General features: G+C 46.2%; 1 protein-coding gene across 4 annotated transcripts in view; it reads right to left on the bottom strand.

Moving 5' to 3' along the window:
* The window catches only part of HCK (HCK proto-oncogene, Src family tyrosine kinase), a 59,292-nt gene that overhangs the window by 7,582 nt on the left and 36,191 nt on the right, over positions 1-15,519 (bottom strand). For all 4 annotated transcript variants that reach the window (XM_081948106.1, XM_081948103.1, XM_081948104.1 and 1 more), the window contains exons 3-11: positions 13,694-13,727; positions 12,109-12,208; positions 11,436-11,534; positions 9,691-9,794; positions 8,549-8,701; positions 7,159-7,311; positions 3,933-4,115; positions 2,168-2,244; positions 734-887 (exon numbers count right to left, since the gene is read on the bottom strand). In XM_081948106.1, the coding sequence (XP_081804232.1) occupies positions 734-887; positions 2,168-2,244; positions 3,933-4,115; positions 7,159-7,311; positions 8,549-8,701; positions 9,691-9,794; positions 11,436-11,534; positions 12,109-12,208; positions 13,694-13,727 (1,057 nt within the window). The remainder of the gene's footprint in view (positions 1-733; positions 888-2,167; positions 2,245-3,932; positions 4,116-7,158; positions 7,312-8,548; positions 8,702-9,690; positions 9,795-11,435; positions 11,535-12,108; positions 12,209-13,693; positions 13,728-15,519) is intronic.

Raw genomic sequence — 15,519 nt, 5'->3', positions numbered from 1 at the left:
GACAGATGGGCGGGACAGGAAGACGAATAATCAAATCTTAAAAAATAAAATGCCTGCATGAAAAAGTGGCTTTCCTTTCCCCGCAAAAGTCTTCACTCTCTATATTTAGTTGGGCAGAATAAGAGAAGAACAGAGCTGAAAGGGCCCTTGGAGGTCTTCTAGTCCAACCCACTGCTGAAGCAGAAAACACTATTCCATTCGGGACACGTGACTGCCCAGTCTCTTCTTAAAAACCTCCAAAGATGGAGCGCCTACAACTTCTCATGGCAAGCTGTTTCCCTGGATAGCAGAATAATAGAGTTCGAAAGGGACCTCAGAGGTCTTCTAGTCCATCCCCCTACTCAAACACCCCTAAACCAGGGATGTCAAACTGGTGGCCCCACAGCTCTGCGAATGGGAAAAAAGTTGTGATACATCACATGATGGCAACGTGACACGGCCAGTTTGACACCTGGGCCCTAAACCGTTCTCGAAAAATGCCTGTCCAGACCTTTGATTGCATCCAGTGGCCCCCATTTTGACTCTTTTGACCGCCTCCTGCAGATTCCACCTCGCCCAGACCCAACTGCCACTTCTTTGGAGATGCTGGGCACTCCCTCCCATCCCCCAGAGCCCCCCAAGACCACCTCCCAGCCTCTCCGATTGGCAGAGGCTCGGCGTTAAAAGTCTAATTAATCTACGTTCTCCATAAAAGCGAAGGAGGAGGCCCACTAGAGTTGTGTTGGCTTCGTACCTTCCCGTGCGGTGTATTCGTTGTCGTCTATCACTCGGGCCAGGCCGAAATCTGCAATCTTGCACACCAGGAGAGCCGAGACCAAAATGTTGGCGGCTCTGAGGTCCCGATGGATATAGTTCCTCTGCTCGATGAATGCCATGCCTTCAGCTACCTGCAACCAAGAGGGACAGCTCCATTAAAGGGGAAAAAAATCCAGAAAAAAACCCACCTTCATTAGGACTGATTTTGCAATAACTCCACAGGTAATCCTCGACTTACGGCAATTCATTTAGTGACCGTTCGAATTTGCAATGGCACTGAAAAAAGCGAGTGATGTCCGTTGCATGCTCTCCATGGGTCATGAAACTGAAATTCAGAATCTTGGCCACCGACTCATAGTTATGACGATTGGAGCGGCCTAGAGCATTTTGACCGAGGCTTCCCAAGAGCCTGAAGCAAACTCCTTGTCCCGACAAAAACCCCTTATATTAATTGGCTGTGAATTCTGCTCATTCACATCCAGCAGAGTCTTTCGAGGGAGGATTTACGGTCACAGACCTTCTCTGGCTTGGAGAGCTGCCAGGCCGATCTCTGCAAAACCTTTGCAAGGAGCCTCGGAGAGTCACGAACCAATGAAGGGAACTCATGGTCTCCTGCAAACTCCACTCCCCTTTCGCTCCTCTTTTATTTCCTTTGGTAGGGGCCATTTATCATCCACCTGTGGTCTTACTCCCAAGTCAACCCCTGTTCTTTAGCCGTTCCCTTCGTCTGGCAACTCTGCGCATGCGCACACTGGGAACAGGCTCCAGCTGTTCGTCTGCCTCACTGATGTCTGACTCCGAAGGCAGCTGATAACTGTCGGACAGCCCTGACCCCCTCTCTGTCTCCGACACAGAGCCCTCATCAGAGCCTTCCCCAGACTCCAGGATTGGCCCGAAAAATGGCCTGAAAACAGCTGTTTTCAGGCCATTTTTCGGTGCTCCAGTGCCCGCGAAGACCAGCTGGTGACAGCGTTCATGCCCATAGAGAGAGCTCTGCGTGCTGCCTCTGGCATGCATAGGATCACCATCATGGATGTAACAGAATAGCAGAGTTGGAAGGGACCTTGGAGGTCTTCTAGTCCAATCCCCTGCCTAGGCAGGAAACCCTACACCACTTCAGACAAATGGTTATCCAGCATCTTCTTAAAGACTTCCAGTATGATTTTCTCCTTCTTTGCTGAAATGTATAAATACATTTTTTTTTTCTGTCTGCAGGAGTCCCTCGCATAATATTCTGGAAGGAAATTCCTTCAGTACATTCTGATTAAATAAATAAATACTATAGTGAGCCTTGATGATCGGTGTTGGGATCCTGTGTTTGAACGGCATCGGCTTTCCTGCCTGAGCAAGGGGTTGGACTAGATGACCTCCAAGGTCCCCTCCTTGTTATTCCCTCCTTCCAAACACTCACCTGGGCAGAGAAGTCGATCAGCTTGGGGAAGGGCTGCTTCTTGCCTTCCTCACTTTTTAAGAAATCCAGCAAGCTGCCTGCGGAGACAGAGGAGACCCTTTTGAGGCAAGGAGGACATTTCTGGGACCCCCCCCCCAAAAAAAACCTTTCTCGTTTTGAGGAGTCCGAGGAGTCGTTACGGGGGCTATCAGGTAAGGCTCCCCAAGAATGGGTCTCCAGCTTGGAAATAGCAGAAGTGTCTGTTTCTTTTTCCTGCCTTTCACAAGGATAGTTTACACCCACACCCACACAGACACACTCACACTCACACACTCTGCTAAACAACTAATCCCCCAAACCTTTTTGAACTATCCGTATCTAGGAAGGCTGTAATACTATTCTTCTTCTCACCTTTCCTATGACTTGTCTCCTTATCTTTTTGTGATTATAACTTTGTCGCTTGTTTCTTACGATTTATATATTTTTTAATTTAGTGTCTTAGTATGATTTATGTTGATTGATTATTTAGTATCCTATGGCTATCGGTAAATGTTACGGTTAGGGTTAAATCATAGGGTTAACCCTTATGATTTATGATGAATGTATTTTTATGATGACTATGATTTATCACTTATAGCTTTTATGTACACTGAGAGCTTGTGCACCGAAGACAAATTCCTTGTGTGTGCAATCACACTTGGCCAATAAAGAATTTTATTCTGCTCTATTTGAATATTCTAATATTTGGATATTCTAATATTCTCTTCTAATATTCTCTTCTATTCTACTCTACTATATTCTAATATTCTATTCTATTCTTTCTGCATTCTATTCTATTCTATTCTATTCTGCTCTACTCTAATATTATTTTCTATTCTACTCTATTCTATTCTAATATTCTATTCTATTCTAATATTTATTCTATTCTTTCTGCATTCTATTCTATTCTATTCTACTCTACTCTACTCTAATATTCTATTCTATTCTTTCTGCATTCTATTCTATTCTATTCTAGTCTACTCTAATATTCTTTTCTATTCTACTCTATTATATTCTAGTCTAATATTCTATTCTATTCTAATATTTATTCTATTTTTTCTGCATAACTAGGATAACTAGGATCCAGTTTTTATAACTTTTTAGAGCAATAAAAACAGAGTATTTATAAAATGTGTGGTCCTATAGTTCTAATAATAATTATTTTATTCTATTCTATTCTACACGTAGTCCTCGACTTACAATCATTCATTTAGTGACGGTTCAAAGTTACAATGCCACTAAAAAAAAAGTGACTCATTTTTCACACTTACGACCATTGCAGTATCCTCACATGATCAAAATTTAGACTCTTGGCTACTGACTCATATTTATGACGGTCGCAGTGTCCCGGGTCACATGATCCCCTTTTGCGACCTCCTGACAAGCAAAATCAATGGGGATGCCAGATTCACTTAACAACCGTCTGGCTAACTTCACAACCACGGTGATTCACGGAACAACTGTGGTGAGATAGCTAAACACTCACTTTAACCACTGTCCCGCTGAGTGACATTAACGTTGGGCTCGACAGTGGTCGTAATCCGAGGACTACCTGTAATTCACAGAAATGTAACTGGCTCATATCTAGAGAGATTCAGATTCGGATTCGGTTCACAACTGTGGCCAGGAAGCTCAGAAACTTTGGGCTCTGTTGTGGTCACAAGTTGAGGACCACCTCTTAGTCCCAACAGATCTGGAGGGCATCAGGCGGAGGGAGGCCACGAGGAGGCAGGACGCTGGTTCTCACCTTTCTCCATGAATTCGGTGATGATGAAGATGGGCTCTTCCTTGGTCACCACCGCGTGGAGTCTGACCAGCTTGTCATGCTGCAGGGTCTTCATGATATTGGCTTCTTCAAGGAAGGCCGTGACCGTCATGCTGCCCGGCTTCATGGTCTTCACAGCCACTTTGGTGTGGGAGTTATAGGTGGCTATGGAAGCGGGAAAAGCCATGCGTTAGAACACCGGTAGGGAACGACGGCCCCTTTGTGGCTGGTGGACTCCAACTCCCAGAATTCCTCAGGCAGCCATGCTGGCTATGGTCCCTTTGTGACTTACAGACTTCAACTCCCAGAATTCCTCAGGCAGCCATGGTAACTATAGCCCCTTTGTGACTTATGGACTTCAACTCCCAGAATTCCTCAGGCAGCCATGGTAACTATAGCCCCTTTGTGACTTATGGACTTCAACTCCCAGAATTCCTCAGGCAGCCATGGTAACTATAGCCCCTTTGTGACTTATGGACTTCAACTCCCAGAATTCCTCAGGCAGCCATGGTAACTATAGCCCCTTTGTGACTTATGGACTTCAACTCCCAGAATTCCTCAGGCAGCCATGGTAACTATAGCCCCTTTGTGACTTATGGACTTCAACTCCCAGAATTCCTCAGGCAGCCATGGTAACTATAGCCCCTTTGTGACTTATGGACTTCAACTCCCAGAATCCATGCTGGCTCAGGAATTCTGGGAGTTGAAGTCCAGAAGTCATAAAGGGGCCATAGTTCTCCACTTCTGGTTTAGAAGGACAGATTTGCAATCTGGTCTTAACCTGCCCTAGAGCAGGGATCAAAGGCAAATATGGTGATGTTTGGGGACCTCCAACAGAGGAGAATATTTGTGGCTGCGGGTCGAATTGAGGAGTCCTTGATGCTATCTGAGCATGGTTGTTTCCTTCCAGGTGTTTTATTCTCCAACTAGGTTTGTTTGTTTGTTTGTTTATTTGGATTTATATGCCACCCTTCTCCAAAAGGACTCAGGGCGGCGTACAACATTAAAAAACACACATCCCAAAAGTTTAAAAAAAATTAAATCCATATCCAAAAAGAAACAAACCGGACAACAACAAAGGCCCATTCTCTTCTAGCACTGATGACGTTACCTAGATGGGTCATGAAAAGTCTGCAAGAAAATAACCACGCTCAGAGACCCCACAGTCCTCCTCCTCCTCCTCCTCCTCCTCTTCCTCCTCCTCCTCCATCTCCATCATCTTCATGAAATATCTGCAAGAAAAGCACTAAAGACTGCCCTGGATCTTCCGTTTGAAATGAGTAGCCATTGAATTGAATTGAATTGATTGATTGATTGAATGAATGCATGAATGAATGTGTGAGTGTGTGAATGAATGAATGAATGTGTGTGTGTGTGAATGAAGGAATGTGTGAATGAATGAGTGTGAGTGAATGAATGAATGTATGAATGAATGAATACAATACAATAATACAATAGTAGAGTTGGAAGGGACCTTGGAGGTCTTCTAGTCCAACCCCCTGCCTAGGCAGGAAACCCTATACCATTCCAGACAGATGGCTATCCAACATCTTCTTAAAGACTTCCTGTGTTGGGGCATTCACAACTTCTGGAGGCAACTTCTGTTCCACTGATTAATTGTTCTAACTGTCAGGAAGTTTCTCCTCAGTTCTAAGTTGCTTCTCTCCTTGATTAGTTTCCACCCATTGCTTCTTGTTCTGTCCTCAGGTGCCTTGGAGAATAGCTTGACTCCCTCTTCTTTGTGGCAACCCCTGAGATATTGGAACACTGCTATCATGTCTCCCCTAGTCCTTCTTTCTCTTAAGCTAAACATACCCAGTTCCTGCAACCGTTCTTCATATGTTTTAGTCTCCAGTCCCCTAATCATCTTTCTTGCTCTTCTCTGCACTCTTTCCAGAGTCTCCACATCTTTTCTACATCGTGGCGACCAGAACTGAATGCCGTATTCCAAGTGTGGCCTTACCAAGGCATTATAAAGTGGTATTAACCCTTCACGTGATCTTGATTCTATCCCTCTGTTGATGCAGCCTAGAACTGTGTTGGCTTTTTTGGCAGCTGCTGCACACTGCTGGCTCATATTTAAATGGTTGTCCACTAGGACTCCAAGATCCCTTTCACAGTTACTACTATGGAGCACGGTATAATCTATACTGTACCTGTGCATTCCGTTTTTGTTGCCTAAATGTAGAACCTTACTCTTTTCACCATTGAATTTCATTTTATTAGATAGTGCCCAATGTTCAAGTTTGTCAAGATCGTTCTGTATCTTAAGCCTATCTTCTGGAGTGTTAGCTATTCCTGCCAGCTTGGTGTCATCTGCAAATTTGATGAGTTCCCCATTTATTCCCTCATCCAAATCATTGATGAAGATGTTGAAGAGTACTGGGCCTAAAACAGAGCCTTGAGGTACTCCACTGCATACCTCCCTCCATGTAGATGCAGTTCCATTGAGGACTACCCGTTGAGTGCGGTTGCTCAGCCAGTTACGAATCCATCTGGTGGTGATGCTGTCCAACCCACATTCTTCTACTTTATCTAGTAGTAGGTTATGGTCTACCTTATCAAATGCCTTACTGAAGTCTAAGTAAACTATATCAACGGCATTCCTCTGGTCCACTAATGTTGTCACATTATCAAAGAATGCAATAAGATTAGTCTGGCATGATCTGTTTTTGACAAATCCATGTTGACTTTTGGCTATCACTTTGTTTGCTTCTAGGTGTTCGCAAATTCGTTGCTTGATTATTTTTTCCAGAATCTTTCCTGGTATTGAGGTCAGGCTGATAGGTCTGTAGTTTCCTGGATCTATTTTTTCCCCTTTTTTGAGGATGGGAACCTCAATGCGGTTCCCATCCTCAAAAAAGCGGGAATGCGTGAGTGAATAAACAAATGTGTGAATGAGTGTGTGTGAATGAATGAATGAGTCAATGAATGAATGAGTGAAGGAATGAATGAATAAGTGTGTGAACGAATGAGTGTGTGAATGAATGAGTATGTGCATGAGTGAACGAGTGTATGAATGAATGAATGAACGTCTCAGTGAACAAGTGAGTGAATGAATGAAAAAGAAAGATCTCCCCTAGGAATTGTGTGTGTGGGGGTGTTTAAGTGTGCAGCCTTTGCAATCAAAAGGACACATTCAAAATTCAAAATGGCCTTGCTGAGAACGTTGCTCTTCTCCAGCCACCAGGGTCTTTGGGGTCCTTACCCATCCAGACTTCTCCAAACTGCCCGGCCCCCAACTTCTTCTCCAGTTCCAAGGAGCTCCTGGGGATTTCCCAGGCGTCCTTCTCCCAGGGCTTCTCGGGCTTCGGCAAAACGCAGGGGAGAGTCAGCTTCTGGCACAATCCATCGGCTTTCCCTGAAAAAGAGACCAGAGGAGATTTTAGGAATGGGGTGACATTTTTCTAAACTTCTGTTTCTCAACCTTGGCAGCTTTAAGACGGGTGGAATTCAACTCCCAGAATTCCCTAGCCAGCTAATCTTAAAGTCCACCCATCTTAAACATTATTAACATGCTGGCTGGGGGATTCTGGGAGTTAAGTTCACTGGGAGGTAGCTGAGTCAAAGGGCACACCCAGAAATACTAGCACTAATGCAGGGGTGTCCAAACTTGGCAACTTTAAGACTTGTGGACTTCAACTCCCAGAATTCCCCAGCCAGCAGAGCTGGCTGGGGAATTCTGGGAGTTGAAGTCCACAAGTCTTAAAGTTGCCAAGTTTGGACACCCCTGCACTAATGAGACAGAGAGAGGAGGGGGAGAGAGGAGGGAGAGAAAGAGGAAAACAGAGAGAAAGTGAGAGAGAGAAAGAGAGAGGGAGAAAGAGAGGGAGAGAAAAGAGGGAGGGAGAGATAAAAGAGAAATACAGAATGTGAGACTGGGAGAAAGAGAGAGGAACGGAGTAAGAGAGAATAAGAGAGAGTGAAGAAAAGAAAAAGAGAAAGGAACATAGAAAGAGCGAGAGAGAGACACACACAGAGAGAAAGCGGAAGAGAAAGAAAACAGGAAAGAGCAAGAGAGCGAGGGAGAGAGGGAGAAAGAGAGAGAGAAAAAGAGAGAGAAATTTGCCTTGTCACCTTTACACCCCAAGAAATGAGGGAGGTCCTTTCTTAGATGTTGGCCAAGACCCTTTTGTGCCGTGGGTTCAGCAGCCCCTTAGGGGTCTCCAAACTTGGCCACTTTAAGACCTGTGGAGTGGACTTCAACACCCACAATCCTTCAGCCAGCATGCTAATAAAACATTTAAGATGGGGGAACTTTAAGATGCGTTGGCTAGGGAATTCTGGGAGTTGAAGTCCACCCATCTTAAAGTTTATTAGCATTCAGGCTGTGGAATTCTGGGAGTTGAAGTCCACAAGTCTTTAAAACAGCCCACACACCTGTCTTATCCGGTCGCTGCCTGGCCTGCAGCCCTTCCTCCTGTCCCCCAAGGCCATTCCCACATCCCCTTGGAAAGAGGCCGCGTCACCCTCTTCCGACTCCAGTTCCTCGTCTCTCAAAAGGGGCTAAATTTTAACCCTGGAGCCAATGGAGGGACGGGCGTCCCCAGTTCCCCATGTAGAAACTGGCTCCCCAGCTGCCAGTTTCGCAGGCTCACCTTTATAGTGGCTGACCAATTTCTGCAGAGTGCTGAAGTTACTCCGGGTGGAGATGTAGAAGCCGCCGTTGTCCAGGGTTCTAATCTTGTAGTGTTTCACCACATCCAGTTTGCTTTGGGAATCGAAGTCTCGGACGGAGAGGGAGTAACTTCCTGGACCAGGACAGAGAGGAAGAGGGTTAGGGCAATTATTTTTATCTCCCTCTCAAAAGGGAAGTACAGGTGGACAGAGGCTAAGTCTCACTCACACGGAGATTTTCGACTTTGAAATGGCATAGGTTCTCCTGCTTGAGCAGGGGGTTGGACTAGAAGACCTCCAAGGTCCCTTTCAACTCTTTTATTCTGTAATTCCGTAAGGGACTCCTGCTTGAGCAGGGGGCTGGACTAGAGGACCTCCCAGGTCCCTTCCAACTCTGTATCAGAATAGAGCTGGAAGGGACCTTGGAGGTCTTCTAGTCCAACCCCCTGCTCAAGCAGGAAACCCCAGACCATTTCAGACAAGTGGCTGTCCAGTCTCTTCTTAAAACCTCCAGTGATGGAGCACCCACAACTTCTGGTGGCAAGCAGTTCCACTGGTTGATTGCTCTCACTGTTGGGAAGTTTCTCCTTAATTCCAGGTTGCTTTTCTCCTTAGATTAGTTTCCATCCATTGCTCGTTGTCCTTCCTGAAGGTACTTTGGAGAATAGCTTTGGGGTAGCCCCTTAGTTATTAGAAGACTGCTATCATATCACCTCTTGCCCTTCTTTTTATTAAACCAACAGAACAGAATAACAGAGTTGGAAGGTAATCTACACACTTCAGACAAATGGCTATCCAATCTCTTCTTGAAAACCTCCAGTAATGGAACCACCCACAACTTCCAGAGGCAAGCAGTTCCACTGGTTAATTGTTCTCATTGTCAGGAAATTTCTCCGTAATTCCGGGTTGCTTCTCTCCTTGGTTAGTTTCCATCCGTTGCTTCTTGTCCTGCCTTCTGGTGCTTTGGAAATTAAGTTGACCCCCAGTTCTTTGGGGCAGCCCCTCAAATACTGGAATCCTGCTATCGTGTCCCTCCTAGTCCTTCTTTCCTCTCGACTAGCCAAACCCAAATCCTGCAACTGTTCTTCGTATGTTTTAGTCCCCAGGACTTTGATCATCCTACCTTTGCTTGTTTCACTGTCTCGGATCATGAACGAGCCGATAAAATTTCCCGGAGCCAATAAATGACGCTCAGCATCCTTCCGGCTAAGGCCCCTCAGGAACCACCTAAGGTTGACAAGGAAGAGAAAATTAGCACCAAATCTTGCCTAAAACTCTTTCTCAAACTTCCTCCATCCACACATTTTCCTCCTGGCAGAGAAAAAAATATCACTTAAAATATCATTTTAAGTGCACGCTCCATAGATAGTCCTCGACGTTCGACCACAATAGAGCGCGATGTTCCTGTTGCTAAGCGATACCGTTGCTGAGTGAGTTGTGCCCCGTTTTTGAGACCTTTCATGCCACCGTCGTTAAGGGAATCCCTGCAGTTGTTAATTTAGTCACATTTGTTGTTAAGTGAATCTGGCTTCCCCATTGACTTGGTCGCAAAAGGGGGTCACGTCACCTGGGACACTGCGACCATCATAAACATGAGTCGGTTGCCAAGTGTCTGAATTCTGATCGCTTGAGTGTGGGGATGCAGCAACGGACGTTAAGTGTGAAAAACGGTCATAAGTCACTTTTTCCAGTGCCGTTATAACTTTGAATGGTCACTAAATGAATGGTCGTAAGTCTAAGACCTACCTGTATTGTAATAAAATAGTGAGGGAGACCGGAGACTGAGAACTCACTTATGGTAGAGTTGGATTTTTTTTACAATTAAAAGTCAGGGACAAAAACTGCACCTTGACCTTAGAAATCAAGGGAAGGTGTGGTCCAAAGGTGCTTTTTTCAGGAGGCACCTGAACTTCCTTGTTTTTCTTTAAAGACATTTCGCTTCTCATCCAAGAAGCTTCCTCCACTCTAACTGGAGGGTGGGGAAGGGAAGGATTTATACCCCTTGCAGACAAAGCTGGTCATTTGCATCCTTTTAGAGCAGGGATGTCCAAACTTGGGAACTTTAAGACTTGTGGACTTCAACTCCCAGAATTCCCCAGCCAGCCATGCTGGCTGGGGAATTCTGGGAGTTGAAGTCCACAAGTCTTAAAGTTCTCAAGTTTGGACACCCCTGTTTTAGAGGGTCCTTGAGGCTACTTGGAGGTTGACCTGTGTCCTCAGAGTCACCTGAATGGTGCAAATGGTTCCTGCATTCTACAATTTTTCCCTCTGGAAATCCGTTCCTGCTCCCACCCCATTCGAAAGGTCTCCATCCCAATATAAAAGGATGCAAATGACCAGCTGTCTGCGAGGAATATAAATCCTTCCATTCCCACAGAGCCGAAGAAGCTCCTTGAATGAGAAGCAAAAGGTCTTCAAAAGAAAAAAAAAATAAGAAAGTCCAGTTGCCTCTTGAAAAAAGCCCTTTTGGGACAACCATGATCTGGAGGGCAGAGAATCTCTACAGACTTTTAGCTATGCAACTTGGGATGAAGACCCTTGGAATGGGGTGGGAGCAGGAATAGATTCCCAGAAGAAATAATCGCAGATTTCAGGAACCGTTTGCACTACAGCATCTCATCCATCCTTGGACAATTCCAAGGGTTCAAAGTCCATTGTCTTCTTCTCCTGGGCTAAGGGGCCTCTTCCCAAAAGCAGAGGAACATTTAAGCCCCTGGACCTCTTCAGTCCAGAGCTGAAATCCGGGGGAGATCTAAGATGGATGGACGGACGGACGGACAGATGAGGGAGGGATGGATGAAAGATGGATGGAGAATGAGTGTGGTCTACCAAGAAGATCCCTCCCTTTGATAGGCTGAGAGAACTTACTCTTCCGTCTCCAGGGAGTTGATCCTGGCCACATAATTGCTGGGAATGAAGCCCACTTTGCTAGTCGAAAGGGCCTTGGCTCGCCACCACTCTCCGGACCTGAGAGAGAAAGGAGGGCAGGATGAGGTACAATCCCCAACTTCCCTAAAAAAAATTGCCAACCACTCGCCCTCTCAGGAAAAGTTCTGGGAAATTCCAGAAGTGGGGGGGAAGGTCTAGAAAGTCCCCCCAAAAACCCACACCAAATAACATCATCGTTGCTAGTAAGAAATGGGATTGGATGCCAATGTATGTTATTCTTACTAGCACTAATGAATCCTCCTCCTCTCAAATTCTCCCTCCCTTCTAGCATTGATGACATTACTTAGCTTGGTAGTGAAACATCTGCAAGACAATAACCAAGCTCAGAGGGCCCCAAGGACCCCACAGTCCTCCTCCTCCTCCTCCCCAAACCCCACTCCCTGTAGCACTGTTGATGATACTTAGTTGGGTAATGAAATGCCTGCAAGAAAACCACCAAGCTCCATGAGCACCAAGGGCCCCACAATTCAACCCTGAGATGCAAATATTCCCTCTCTTATCGGATTCCCTGAACCGGATTCCCCCAGAATCCACCTATGGATAATCATTTCTGCACAAGCTCTTCCTTCCTCCTGAGGACCCTCAAACTTACTTCTCTAGGATCTTGAGATGATCGCCTTTCTGGAAACTGAGGTCCTCCCGGTGAATGGCTTCGTAGTCGTACAAGGCCAAAACGACAAAATCCTCCGATTCTGTGGGCCGAAGGGAACAAAAAAAAGTTTAGGGTGGAGACAGGACGGACACACAAACACACACACACACAAACTTTATGTATTTCCAGGTAAAACTTCAGTTACATTATCCTGGCCACCATCTTTACAGAAAGAGGTCTCTGTGACATTGATAGACCAGTGGACATCTACGTAGACAATGTTCCTCAGGAGCTTGTAGGACTGGAACCCATCCTAGATGCCTACAGCAATTTAATGACATCATCCTGGACACCATTGTTATAGAAAGGGACCTCTGTGACATTGATAAACCAATGGGCTTCTCAGAGGACAATGTTCTCCAGGACCATCTAGGGTTGGACCTGAAAACCATCTTAGATGCCTACAGGGATTCAATTACATCATCCTGGCCACCATCTTTACAGAAGGGGACCTCCGTGACAATGGTAGAGTGATGGGCTCTTCAGAAGACTATGTTCTCCAAGGAGACCTAGGATTGGAACCCATCCTAGATGCCTACAGCGATTCAATGACATCATACTGGACACCATTGTTATAGAAAGGGACCTGTGTGACATTGATAAACCAATGGGCTTCTCAGAGGACAATGTTCTCCAGGACCATCTAGGGTTGGACTTGGAACCCATCTTAGATGCCTACAGGGATTAAATTACATCATCCTGGCCACCATCTTTACAGAAGGGGACCTCCGTGACAATGGTAGAGTGATGGGCTTCTCAGAAGACTATGTTCTCCAAGGGGAACTAGGATTGGAACCCATCCTAGATGCCTACAGCAATTCAATGACATCCTCCTGGACACCATTGTCATAGAAAGGGACCTGTGTGACATTGATAAACCAATGGGCTTCTCAGAGGACAATGTTCTCCAGGACCATCTAGGGTTGGACTTGGAACCCATCTTAGATGCCTACAGGGATTAAATTACATCATCCTGGCCACCATCTTTACAGAAGGGGACCTCCGTGACAATGGTAGAGTGATGGGCTTCTCAGAAGACTATGTTCTCCAAGGGGAACTAGGATTGGAACCCATCCTAGATGCCTACAGCAATTCAATGACATCCTCCTGGACACCATTGTCATAGAAAGGGACCTGTGTGACATTGATAAACCAATGGGCTTCTCAGAGGACAATGTTCTCCAGGACCATCTAGGGTTGGACTTGGAACCCATCTTAGATGCCTACAGGGATTAAATTACATCATCCTGGCCACCATCTTTACAGAAGGGGACCTCCATGACAATGGTAGAGTGATGGGCTTCTCAGAAGACTATGTTCTCCAAGGAGACCTAGGATTGGAACCCATCCTAGATGCCTACAAGAGAATGGTCAAAAATGCCAAGATGGTAACTGTGATGGTGCAATTGAAGCAGCCACGATTATGTGCCTCCAGAGAGAGCTTCAATTACATCCTCCGGGCTTCCATCTTTTGACCATATTTGCACCCAGGAATCTGCTTTCCGCTCTAATGGGAGATACATACCATCCGTTGGCTTCGGTTTGGATCCCCTGGGACCCTGGGAGGCAAAAAAATAGAGAGATTTAGTTATTATTCCTTGTGCCAGTGACACTTTCTCAAAAACCTGGCACTTTTAAGAGGCAAAGAATAAGACGGAGCTGGTCTTAGAACCGCAGTGGTGATCATTTGGAAAAAAAAGGAATATATCCAGCTCTAAGGAAATGTCTCATCTCGTCCCTCAGGAAAATAAAACTCTTAATTCCGTGTTGGTGAACCTATGGCATATATGCGCAAAGTGGCACATGAAGCCATGTCACCCAGCACCAGTGGTGGGTTTCAAAGTTTTTTAGAACCTCTTCTGTAGGTGTGGCCTGCTTTGTGGGAGTGGCTTGGTGGCCATGTGACTGGGTGGGAGCGGCTTGCCAGTCATGTGACTGGGTGCGTGTGGCCAACTTGCAAAATGTGGTGAAACTCACTTAACAACGCTCTTGCTTAGCAACCAAAATGTTGGCTCAGGAACTCTGGCATTTGAAGCACACAAGTCTTAAAGCTGTCAAGTTATAAGACCCTTGCACCCCTAACCCTTTAGAAAAAAAAACCCCAGGGGTGTTCAAACATGACAGCTTTAAGACTTGTGGACTTCAACTCCCAGAATTCCTCCTCCAGTCATGTTGGCTCAGGAACTCTGGCATTTGAAGCATGCAGGTCTTAAAGCTGTCAAGTTATAAGACCCTTGTACCCCTAACCCTTTAGAAAAAAACCCCTGGGGTGTTCAAACTTGAGAGCTTTAAGACTTGTGGACTTCAATTCCCAGAATTCCTCCTCTCACTCTTCATCTTGATGATGTGCGGACGGGCGGGAGGGGGGAGCTGTAACCGGTTCTAAACCGCACTGTAGATCTATGGAACCTCTTCTGTAGAACTGGCAGGAACCCACCCCTGTCCAGACGCATGGCCTTGCCTGTTCGTGTTGCGGGTTTCTGGCGTGCAGTCACATGCAACAATCAGCTGTCCTTCATGTGCGCAGCAGTGCCGAAAACCAGTGTGCGCATGTGTGCTGACCAGCTGATTGTCGGGTGCACATGTACACCGGCACCCAGAAGATCTTCTTTTCTGGAGTGTAATCCTTTCACGTGCACGTCAGTGCCAAAAACTGGCCTGTGTATGCGCGCCGGCCAGCTGATGGTTGGGTGCGCATGCGTGCTAGGACCTGGAGGTTTGGCTTTTCCAGAGTGCGTGCGCACGCCCAGGGGTGGCCTCCGGCTTGTGTTTCTGCCCGTTTGCTCAGGGACGCGCACATGTGCAGTAGTAAAAAAGTTGCTTCTGCACATGTGTTTTGTTTAAAAAAAACAAAATGGCACCACCACCACAGGCACAACTGATGGAAGCGGTTCGGGGGTGTGGCCGGCCGAGTTACTACCTACTGGTAGTACCGACTATTGCACGCCCACAATGTTTCCGCATGACCTTTTCGTCACTCGGTGACGGATCCATGAAGTTGAATCGAAAGAACTTCAACTGAGAGAGAAGGGATTGCAGGAGAACAAGACGAAATCTGAAAAAGCCCGCACAAACCACGAAGCTATTCTTCCGTTCCCCCAAGCCCACCTAATGCACCCTGATCAATCCAACGCAGCTAGTGCGATGCCAAAAGGTTGTTTTGAGAATGCCGAGGTGCCAGGCAGATAACAGTTCACATCCGAGGCACGACGGCCTTAGAGACGGGCTGAAATCTGTTGGGAGAGAGTTCCCTCTGTCTCCAAAGATGCTCCCTGCTCCCCTCCCGAATTCTTCCTCCGAAGATGCTCCCCCTCCCGAATTCCCAAGCAGTTACAACAAAAGCAAAAAGCA

The sequence above is a fragment of the Natrix helvetica genome, assembly GCF_964273705.1.
Source record: "Natrix helvetica genome assembly, chromosome: 3".
Taxonomy (NCBI): Eukaryota; Metazoa; Chordata; class Lepidosauria; order Squamata; family Natricidae; genus Natrix; species Natrix helvetica.
This window is presented reverse-complemented; position numbering and strand designations above follow the sequence as displayed.